The sequence below is a fragment of the Cupressus sempervirens genome, chromosome 9 (assembly GCF_028749045.1).
Source record: "Cupressus sempervirens isolate cs-2001-9-10 chromosome 9, ASM2874904v1, whole genome shotgun sequence".
Lineage (NCBI taxonomy): Eukaryota > Viridiplantae > Streptophyta > Pinopsida > Cupressales > Cupressaceae > Cupressus > Cupressus sempervirens.
In genome coordinates this window covers 301988520-301999967 of record NC_143126.1, presented here as the reverse complement: position 1 = coordinate 301999967, position 11448 = coordinate 301988520, and the positions used below count along the sequence as shown (strand labels likewise).

General features: G+C 36.9%; 1 protein-coding gene across 1 annotated transcript; it reads right to left on the bottom strand.

Moving 5' to 3' along the window:
- Nucleotides 1–445: 445 nt before the first annotated feature.
- On the bottom strand, nt 446–7862 carry LOC149538603 (uncharacterized). Its single transcript, XM_089799915.1, has 3 exons — nt 6945–7862; nt 6136–6494; nt 446–1059 (listed from the first exon to the last, which is right to left on the bottom strand). Exons 1-3 carry the CDS (start codon nt 7654–7656, stop codon nt 997–999), a joined length of 1134 nt encoding a protein of 377 aa, XP_089656041.1. The 5' UTR covers nt 7657–7862; the 3' UTR covers nt 446–996.
- Between the last annotated feature and the right edge of the window lie 3586 nt (nt 7863–11448).

The window sequence follows — 11448 nt, the reverse complement described above, 5'->3', positions numbered from 1 at the left end:
ACTGTAATACTCTGTTCATGCCTGGACTGTTTTCCTTTTTTCTTCTCTATACCCATGTGTTGTTTGGATTCAGGAGAGCTTTCATGTTTGTTTTGGCTTGTCATGTGATGGCGGTTGATCAAATGTGATTTACCATTGTAGGGTGTGCTACTAAACTCTCATTAAATAACTGAAGAACACTCGTTCTTGTTTCCAAGAAAAGTTCCAGTGAACAATTTTTATGATAATTTTTTTTAGTTTGTTCTGAATCTTGGGACAATTGTATTCTCTCTTGCATATCTTATGGTGGCTATTAACCATGAATTTTCTGCGCTTTAATTTTACCATTACTTACACTGATAAGAATATAAATTATTTCATGTCGACCACACCAGGTTATATATACATCAATGGCTGCAGATTCCTGCAAAATCTTTCACAAGCAATTTCAAGGAGCAAGATCATATGGTCCAAAGCTATGTAAAATGAATCATTGAAGTTAATCTTAGCCCAAAGGAACTATAAATCATTTCATATGAACCACCCTAGGTTATATACATTTCAGTGACTGCAAATTCCTGCGAAATCCTGGGAACAAGACCATGTGATCCAAAGCTATCTTAAACGAATTATTAAAGTTAATCTCGGCACTAAGGAAATTGATTCCGTTTAAATAGATGTCGGTAAACAGGCCTTTCAGTACAGCCTGATCTTTAGAAACAGAAACAAGGCTTGAGCCCAAGCCTTGGTGCAAACTTTGACTCCATTGATATTAAGCTAGTGAAGTTCAGAGCTCAACCAGAATACAAGTTTTGTAAGGGATGCAAGTCCTTGATTTTCAGATGTACGAAAATTTGATATATATGGTTGAATCAATTTACGAAATTTTGACATGAATTCTCCAACAGGTATATCGTCCTCTACATTTTTCAACCTCGTCGATTCTTTTCTAACTTTTGTTTCACACTTTATGTAATTGTATCTCTTACATTTACCATCCTCTTCATATCATTATCTTCATCTCTTGCCACATTCAGCAGGTTGCCTGGGAACAATCTTGAACTTGCCAGTCTTTTGTCGCTGCAAAAGATATCAAAAAGCAACACACACTAAGTTATAATCTACCAGCATTGGAAGCCCCGTTAAGGTTTTAGATTTAAATTGCACAAAAAAGCACTTCAGATTAGGGCAATAGAATTGTTAGTTTTACAACTTTTTTATAAAAAATTTCATGAAAGAACACATTTGCCAATACAAATTTGTCTTATGTTGCTTCTGACTTCAATTCAAATCCACAAGACAATCACATTCTTAAATCTTCAAAGGTAGACTGCCCTGTTGCCAGCTTTATTCTCTCAGAGACATTCAAGACAGGCAACAATTCATCATTAAATGAGATCAAACCCAAGATAAACAAGGCGCATTGTATTGGTCTTTGGCATGTCCAGAGTCCCAGAAGCCCATTTGGGTTATTTGAACAAATTAAAAAGCAGAAAACTAATTAAATTGATCAAAACTCAAATAGTCTTAGGTCATTCTTTTAAAATGGATTCTTTTTATAGTAAATTTGGTTCTGTAGAAAAATAATAATCAACATTTTATACCTTATTTTATAATCTAAGATCATTCGTTTCATTGATTATCTTTGTAAGAATTTGGTACAGCTCTGATACCATGTAAGAATTTGGTATAGCTCTAATACCATATAAAAATTTGTTTAACAGAAAAATTCACCCAAGAACCAAGAACTCAAACACAAGCACAATTGTAGACCAAAAATGGATATGATCAATTAATCAAAGTATGTCCTAATACATTGCTTTATTTAGTATATGATGTATAAACACACTAGAAGTGTCTGTATATAAAAGCCTCTCAGGAAGCACCTAAAATGTCTTTAAAAGAAACCAAAAGATAAGATAAGCATCATGACAACTAAGCACATGCCTTATCCATCATTCTAGATGAGTGGATAAGAATGACAAGATTGTAGACCCCATGTGCTTAATTAGTGTGCTAACTCTTCTGTTGTAGACACCATGTGCATAAAAGATGTGTGGACCCCTGTGTTGTCAACATGACAACTCACATAAGTACACATACTCCCAAGTGGCTAATAAATAAATAATAATAAATATGCATTAACCTAAATAAACTTAAGTAAATGTAAATACTGAATAATTATTTACACCAACAATCTTTAATTCTGAATACTATCTTGTCTTGTATTCCCTCTGTTGTGACCAGGGAGATGAATGATTCTCTTATGAGGCCAATTAGTATGTCTGAATTGGAGGGGGTGGTCTTCAGCTTGCGGAAGGGCAAAGCTCCGGGGCCGAATGGTTTCCCTATTGAATTCTTTCAAAAATTTTGGAATATTATCAATCATGAGCTTTTGGATGTGGTTCAGGAGTTCTTTTCCAACAAAGAAATGCTTCGAACTTTGAATGCTACTTTCTTAGTCCTTATTTCGAAAAAAGAAGAGGCTAATTAGCTGGACCTTTTTAGGCCCATTGCTCTTTGTAATATGGTCTATAAAATCATCACTAAGCTCCTAGCAGAGAGGCTTAAAGTTTGCCTTCCTATGGTTATCTCTGAGGAACAAGGGGGTTTTGTGGCAAGAAAACAAATTTTGGATGGGGTGGTTATTGCTTCTGAAGCTATTCACTCTATGTGTACTTCCAAGGAACGTGCTATGTTTATTAAGCTTGATATGGCTAAGGCTTATGACAAAGTCAATTAAGATTTCTTGCGGAAAGTTCTTCTTGCTTTTGGCTTCAGTCAAGATTGGGTTAGATGGGTTCTTAGTTGTGTTACTACTCCTTCCTTCTCGATCCTTCTTAATGGCGAACCAACAGAGCTTTTTGGAGCTTCTAGAGGTCTTTGTCAGGGAGATCCCATCTCGCCTTATTTGTTTATCATTATGGCCGAGGGACTTGGTCAACTTATCAAGTTTCATGTTTCCCAAAATTTGATTCAAGGATGGCAATGGGGAAATGGTTTGCTTGCTCTCTCACCTTCAGTTTGTTGATGATACTGCCCTTGCTGGGAGAGCTCGGATTCGAGAAGCTAAAGCCTTTCAGCTCACCTTGGATTCTTATTTCGCTGTCTCTGGGCAAAAAATTAATGACCACAAATCCTCTATTTTTTTCTTCAACACTCTTGAGCCGATCCAATAGAGGATTGCTAATATCTTGAGATTTCAAATTGCGTCTCTCCCTTTGACTTACTTGGGGGTCCCTATTGTGGTGGGTAGATAGCCTAGGCTTTTCTGGCAAAGTTTGCTTGACAAATTTTGACAAAGGGTCAATAATTGGACTCACAAGTAGCTCTCTACTGCTAGTAGGGTGACACTCCTTCAATCTGTAATTCAAGCTCTTCCCATATACAGAAGCATGGTTCAGGCTGCCCCGGTGTATTTTCTTAAAGAATTTGATGCCCTCTCTCGCCAATTTCTTTAGAGTGGCAATTTGTAACATACTAAATGGAGCCTCATCAATTGGGATACTGTTTGTAGGCCAAAAAAGGAAGGAGGCCTTGGCCTTCGGTCTGCTATCTTGTGCAATCAAGCTCTTTCTGCCAAGCTCTATTGGTGTTGGTGTACTAGTCAGTCTCAGCTTTGGGCCCATATCCTATCACACAAGTATTTACCTAGTGTTGAACCTTCAAAAGTTTTCAGGTTTTCTCTTGAGGGAAAAGGCTCTATGGTGTGGCATACCCTCAAAATTGGTGCTCACCTGGTGAAAAGAAGTTTATTTTGGATCTGCAACAGAGGCACTAAGGCTCTATTTTGGAGTGATTCTTGGAATGGGCATCCTCCTCTCCTTTCCTCTCATCCTCACTTGCAAGCTCTTTGTGATTCTTTCCTTTCTGCTAGATGGAATAAGGTGGCTCATTATAAGGAGGCTTTTAACCTAGGCGTTGTTGTGGGTTATAGATGGAAGAATTCTTCTGATTGGCCTCTGGGTGGCTCACTGAGAGATCAGCTGGAACTATCTTAGATATTGGCTTCTAGGGAGTGTAGCTCGTTGCAAGAACCTGATGTTTTGGCTTGGGGAGGTGCTTCTTCTGGCAAGTATTATGTTTCTTTTGGGTACCTTGCGCTGACAAAGCAACTTTTTGGTGAGGTGGAGGTCTCTTGGTGGAAGAAAGTTTGGAATAGTTTTTCATGGCCTAAGTGTAACTTTTTCCTCTGGATTTTGGTTTACAATCGTGGTCTCACTTGGGATAATCTCTGCAAGCGAGGTTTCCAAGGGCCTTCCCTCTGTGTTCTCTGCCGCAATAGTGAAGAGACTATATCTCACCTTTTTTTTCAATGCCCCTTTGCCAAAAAGATTTGGCACCTCTGGTGGAGTGTGTGGAGATGCACGTGTTGGCATGTGTCCTCTTTGTCTAAATTCTAGGACCGTTTGGGCCATTCCCCTTCCAAGACTTCTTTTCTTCAAGTTGCTTGGACTATCAACCCTTCCCTTATTTTATGGCATGTTTGGCTTGAGAGTAATAGAAGGATCTTTCATGATTTGCAGTTTGAGATCAAGCACCTACGAGGGAGAATTGTTAATTCTCTTCAAGAAACACTCCTTGCTAAATGTGACATCGGTGGGGGTTTGGATCCTATTGATGCTGGTATTTACTCTCGCCTCTCCTTTCCTCTTCAAGGTTGCTCTCCCTCGATCCCCCACACTCGCTCTGGGAATAGAGCTAAGCAACACCCTCAACAAGTTGATCATCAGGGACGTTGGTCTCCTCCTGAGGTGGGCACTCTTAAAATCAACACTAATGTTTCTTCTCGAGGAAATCCTGGTCCGACTGCTATTGGGGGAGTTGGGCATGATAGTTCTAGTAATATCCAATTTCTGTTTTCTATATACAAGGGTTACCATACTAATAACCTCATGGAAGCCCTGGCTATCTTGGTTGCAGTGGAACAATGTTGTCTACGTGGCTAGAAAAGAATCATCTGTGAGACTGACTCGCAAGTGGTTGTGAACTTATTGCATAATAGGAACCTTCTGCATGTGGATTGACATTTGGCTCTGGTTATTCAGCAAATCATTCAGTTATGCAATTCTCTGGATTCCGTGTCCTTTATGCATATCCCTCGTGAGTGGAACGGTGTGGCTGATTGTCTGACTAAATGGGCCTTTGAGCAAGGGCCGGCTTGGAACATTCTTGATCCTAGGATGCTTCCCCTTGATTTATTTCAGATGCTGGATCAACTTGTGGACTAAGATAAAGCTATGTAGTTCTCTTTGTTTCTTGTGTTGTTCAGCTCTCTTTGATATTCAATAAAAATTTTACCCCTCTTTTAGTCAAAAAAATTAAAATTAAATGTAAATATTAAAAAAATTGATAAATAGCTTTCATATAAAAGTATGATTAAAATCTATTAGAATTCATTGGTTGAGCACCCTAACATAGAGATTCTGAAAAAAAGATGCAGACTAGATTTCAATCAGTCTTTAAAAAATGCCAAAAAGTACAGTATTAGAGAAGTTAATCACATCCCAAGTCTAACAAAGAGGCTAGCAATTAACCTATACAAAATTGCATACACAATGTTTTTTTAGTAGGGGAAGTTCCACCAAGCTAATTTCATGCATCTAGATCTCCTAAATCATAAGACAGATTATGTCATTCTTTTCAATGCACCTCCATAGTTGACTGAAGAGCTTAAAGCTAAGGTTTCAAGGTTTGGACATTTACGGATCTCTCTGTAGAAGTTGTGAAGTGTCAAGTGGTTGAAAAGTGTCATTTTAATGAGACTCACTCAATACCATTACGTCACCCCTCACAGTAGCTCACCAAAAAAATCAGTACTTGTAGTTAAATGTCCAATAGTAGTGCACAAATTGATCAATCACTAATCAAAAAAGACTTAAAAATGATTCACTATTAGTATATGTGTAATCAGCTATTAACATATATTTATGACAAAATATATCGCAGTTATTAGACTCCTAACAATTACTAGATCCCATCACCTAATTTAACAACAAACAATGAAGGATGCAGATCAAGCTATTGAAATTATCACAAAATTCCACTGAAACTATAAAATGTGTCACTTTATATAGAATTTAACACCGCCCATAAAAACAAAAAACTATATTTCACTATAAAATTAACAGAACGAGAAAGAAATTTCAAAATTACCATCTGCCACTTAGGTGTGTGAATGTCACAAAAGCCAACGACAATGCCTCCTGACTTGCTCTCTTTGTACTCCATATGCAAATCTCTGTCCACTCCACATGACACATGGAATGTAGAAGGGCATCTATGCTCAGAGCATTCGATGCAAGCACCTGTGGCTATCTTACAGAAAGTACAAATCATTTCCCGTCTCCTTGCAGGCACCATTGAGCAATCGATGATTTCTCTTCCTTCAGGGCACCTGAAGAACACCTCCGGGACCAAGAGGGCACAAGAAATGTGAGCCCATGAATTTTGGGTAGTGCATTTCATGGCCCCTTTTGACGAAGGGCAGAGGCAGCATGACAATGTGCCTCCAGCTGCATAATCAAATAAACCGAGTATCAATGTCCATGGACAGCCAAATAGGTCCCTGGGTTTGCAAAAGCAAATCTAATTTACCAATAAAGTTTTTCACATATCATTTAGGAGGGTTTTTGAGTTATGAGGGTTTGTAATCTACAAAATTATCTCTAATTTCTTAGTTCAAAGTCAAGGATTGATTGGCATTCTCATTTGATTTTGCTAAAGTTATTCGAGATTCAATTTCAGACCACCTCTTTTACGTAGGATCTTTCTACTTAAAAGACCTGATCTCTAATAACTTCATTGAGAACTTTTCAATTTCTATGAAGAAATAAAAATCATTATTAATGACACTGACTCAGAGAAAGAAAACAGAAAATAATGATACATCTCATAAAAGAAAACAGAAAATCAATTTAACTACGGATAATCACAAAATGTAAACCTGGAAGGAAATCACTTGCCTTCTGTGGAATGCATACACCTTGCACAGAACCAGTCCCCATCTGGAATAGCTTTAATCAATGGATCTCCATAGCAGCTAGCATGAACCATAACATCACATCCATCACAAAACACTATTGGATCCGTGGGATTCCCGTCATGACCACCACATACACTGCAAACCACACCATCGTCGTCATCTTCTTCCTCATACCCTTCTTCTTGTTTCAAATGTTGTTGGGCTTTCTCACAAACAGGCGCGCATTTTTTTGCCTTTTTGAGTTTGTTCTGCACTTGGGAATCCCTCTGTTGAGGTCCATCTAATCGTTTCCTCTTTGCATTGCCCCATTTCTTTTCCACCCTCTCGTGTTTCCCATTTCTGTACTCACTTGTTTCTACATCTTTCTCCAGTTGATTCTCTTGCTTTTGGGATTTCTCGCCAGTTGAGGCAATTTCCTCTGCCTTTTCTAACTTGATCTGGATTTGGGCACTATCAGAATACCTTGAAAGAGCTTCCCCCTTCTCTTCCAAGGCCTTTTCCTGCTCGAACACAAAATCCTTGACAGCCCAAATGCGTTTCTTGGCAGGCAAACAAAAGACATTGGTGTTTTCCCCATGAGTTTTGCTTTCCTTTTGGAGTAATTTGAAACGCTTTAGTGGTGGCAGACCATGAAACCTCCTCTCTTCGCCAAGCCCTGCTAGATTTGCCTCTGTGGAGACCATTTTAGGCATGTGTTTGTATATGCTAAGAACTACTCGTATCTGTTATTCGAGGCTTTCAAGTTTGGATGATTTTAAATAGATTTTGAAATTGGTGTAATGGGAACAGGAGAATATTTTTTGAATTTGGCGGTCTGAAATTTTTGGAGGGAGACAGAAGTATTCTCAATTTATGAAATTTCCCGGGAGAATAACGTCCGAGTGTTCCGGACGGAAGTGGCTATCAAGCATATAAAACGTAAAATATATGAGGAAAGTTTGGACCAAAAACTGTCTCATTTGGTAAGATACGCGTTTTAGTTTGCTGTTTAGAAGTTGTCGTCTCGAGTGGAACTCCAGTATGAATTTGATGGTTTGTATGATTTATTTTATATTGTAATTCTTATAGGTCGATTTTATTGGTTATTATTTATACAAATGTATATAATATAATAAAAATTAATATTATATTTAAAAATTAATTATAGATAAATGTAAAATATTATAGACCTGCTTCTTGGTGGTTTTTTCATATAATTTTAATAAAAATAAGGCTTTTGAAGGAGGGTTTTATTTTTATAATTATGTGGGAATTCATTAAGTCATATGTTGATTTTAACCTCATGAAAAAACAAGCAATCAAGTGTCTTGATCTGGGTGTGGTTTTCGTGGTTCTTGTTGGAATTATGAAGGAATGACATTTTCCATTTGATGGCATTATTGCTTGGAAAACCAATAGGCCTATCAATCAAGTCAATGGAGGAAAATGCAATTACATATTCTTGTGTTTGGAGTGAGATTGATTGAGTAAGCCTTTGCCAAATTCTATGGAAATTCAGTTAGATCCAACAAATAGATTACAAAACCCTTATGTTTTGTGCTCTTTATATACCAATGAACTAGTGTTAGTGGGTTACAAGGGAAAAAAGGGCAATCCATACAAAGGCTACTCAAGGATTATATGAGAAGACCCTCGTGAAGTTGGCAAATGCAAAGGAACTTTGTTTGTCTTGGGGATACTCCAAAAAAACCTCAAAAAATTGACTTCTTGAGAAGCCTATCAAGGTGGACAGAAAGAAGGATTGGGAAAAGGTAAAACTAATTGGTGAAACTTTGATTTGGTCAAGATCAGTGAGACTCGTTAATTCACACTTATCCCTATCCCAAAATTATTGTTCTTCATGGAATGCAAGTGGTATGAATAGCATCCCTAGAGAAAAAGTTATTCAATATTTTATTTATGTTCATTTTCTAGATATTATCTATGTCCAAGATGCTAAGATGTTTATCAAGGGTATGATGGGCTTTTTAGAATGTCAGGTTGATGTTATCCATGTTGTTGTCATTAATGATTGTCATTGATGTCAACATTGTTCGAGCCTCTTGGTGTGTCGGTTATGTATTGGTGATGTGCATCAATATATTTGGTGTATCAATTATGTATTGGTTTATGTGTACCGACAATCAATGTGTCAATTTATATGTTCTCCAAAGGATGTTCTTTAATGTTTAATCCTTTTGTCTTAGTGGTAGATCTTCTTATCATTGGCAGATCTGCTTGGCGTGCAACATGTGATGGGTCGTAGTTTTGGGTTGATCCAAGGTAAATGATGTTATTTGTGTTTTTGATCCCAACAACTAAGTTGTATAATGTATCCACCATGATTGTTGGCACCAAACTCATTGGCGATAGTGTTGTGCATTGTTTTGGTTGAGATGGTCCACATTTAGTTCCTTCTCCATTGTGGGGATGTCTCGGTGTGACCTATTTTCAAATTTATTTTGATGTTTAAGGGTAATTGTTAGAAAGTAAAGTCCACCAAGATAACTGAGAGGGGGGGTGAATCAGTTATAAAATTAAAATAACTCTCAATATCTTCTTTAATTCGGAATTATGTAAATAGTAGATGCAACAACCATAGAAAGATAACCATACACAATAACACTTGATTTGTTAACTAGGGAAACCCTTGATCAGAGGGAAAACCCCAGTAGGAATGATACCCACAAGATGATGTACTAATATAAAAGTACCTTGTGAGAGGATGGACCCTAATAAGAGTCAATGAAATACAATCAGTACATATGAGTCCCTATTAGGAGACTTTTAATCCATGTTAGGAGATTCCAACCCTATTAGGAGTTGTGTCAACCTTGTTAGGAGTTGAAAGCAAGACAGATGGACCCGTTGTCCAAACAACTTCAGTACTATCCTCGTTGAATAATATAAATGTACATCAATAACTATCCAACAATAAATTATCTTGCCAAATACAATTCCTTTTAAGATCACCATGTCTTAACTGTGCCAATCTCTATTCTAATTCAAAAGATATCCGCATTCAAGCTCACAAAATACATAACATAGATATGATCGCATGTCACACTCTACCACAAGGAAATGACCTTTCCTTTATACCAAGTCCTAACAATATATATTGAGTTCGTCTTGAGGCCTTCCCAATTTACAATAATAATATAGGACCAACTTAAGATACTACAATACGTGTTACATTACAATATTACATCTTTTCATAATTACAACCAATCTATCGACTCAAAGTCTTCATAACTTTCCACTCGTTGATCATCTTATTATCCGTGTTTAAGAAAGTCATCTTCAACGTGTCTTCAACTTTTGTCTCATCTCGCTCAATTAGATTCCATCTTTGTTAGGAGATAAAATCCAACCATCAGTACCCACTTTCCAAAAATATTATCTAAATTTTCCCTTCACTAAATTCTTCATAACTTTGTCTAGTCTTTGTATTTATGTATGTGCTCTCAACTATAGCACCTAGACATACTCTATAGCATAATCCCAAGTGCTCATAAGTTGATCTTCAATCCTCAAATCATGCAAAGCCAATCTATGTATGTTGCACTGGTAGTCTTCACAAAATAACAAGAATGTTGACATTGATGACTAACTTTGTCATTAATGCAACACATAATCACTGAATCATATCTCCAACACTACTAGAATACTCCACCACATGAATACCATCAACATTCATACTAACAGTATCAAGCAATATAGGAAGATTGAAGATTTCAATTAGTAAGTGTACATAGTACTGGTATGTCAGGTGTATGCAATGTGAGTGTGAATTTTTTGTGACAATCATTGTGAGTTAGTTAAATAAATGGAAAATTGTGTTCCAAAGTACCAGTGAGTGTGTTTAGTGGTAGAGTCAAGTTTTATTCCTTATATTATGGCCTTAAGTCCAATTGTATTGGTAGTGAACCTTCATTATATTTATGGGTAGTTAGTCACATTAGCAATGAGCCTATCAACAGTGACCCAAACTATAGTGAGAATTATTGACAATGATCTTGATGATGATGACCCAAATTACAGTGAGTGATATCGACAATGTGTCTCTTGTAAAAATCACCTTAATTGGTGTTCATTTCATTACAATTAGCTTCTATGTTATTTTCCCTATTTAGGTTTCCACATAAATCTTGGTGTTATATCATTATTTATGTATTTTTCATGTTTACATTTTCTATGGATGTTTAATGTGCTTAACTAATATATCAAATATATAGAGAAGCCAATGGGGTTGCTGATTGGATTGCTAATCATGCAGTACAAATGGGGCAAAAGATGAGTTGGCTCGATGACTTACACAATCATGTGGATCTTAAAGCAATTATTAATTATGATGTTATTCATTCCAGAGTGGGAAAGATTTGCTCGGATTAGAAATTTAATGATTTGCGAGAGTGGCCTTACAATTATCAGTTTAGCATTCCCAAGGAGATACATTCATGTGAAGGCTATGTGCTCTTTGCACGTATCCTCAAAAAGGCATCCTC

Coding starts and splice junctions, on each gene's coding strand:
- LOC149538603 (XM_089799915.1), bottom strand. CDS start 7,656: ATGCCTAAAATGGTCTCCACAGAGGCAAATCTAGCAGGGCTTGGCGAA. Junction 6,495..6,944: donor GTGTATGCATTCCACAGAAG/GCAAGTGATTTC, acceptor TTGATTATGCAG/CTGGAGGCACATTGTCATGC. Junction 1,060..6,135: donor ACACACCTAAGTGGCAGATG/GTAATTTTGAAA, acceptor TATCTTTTGCAG/CGACAAAAGACTGGCAAGTT.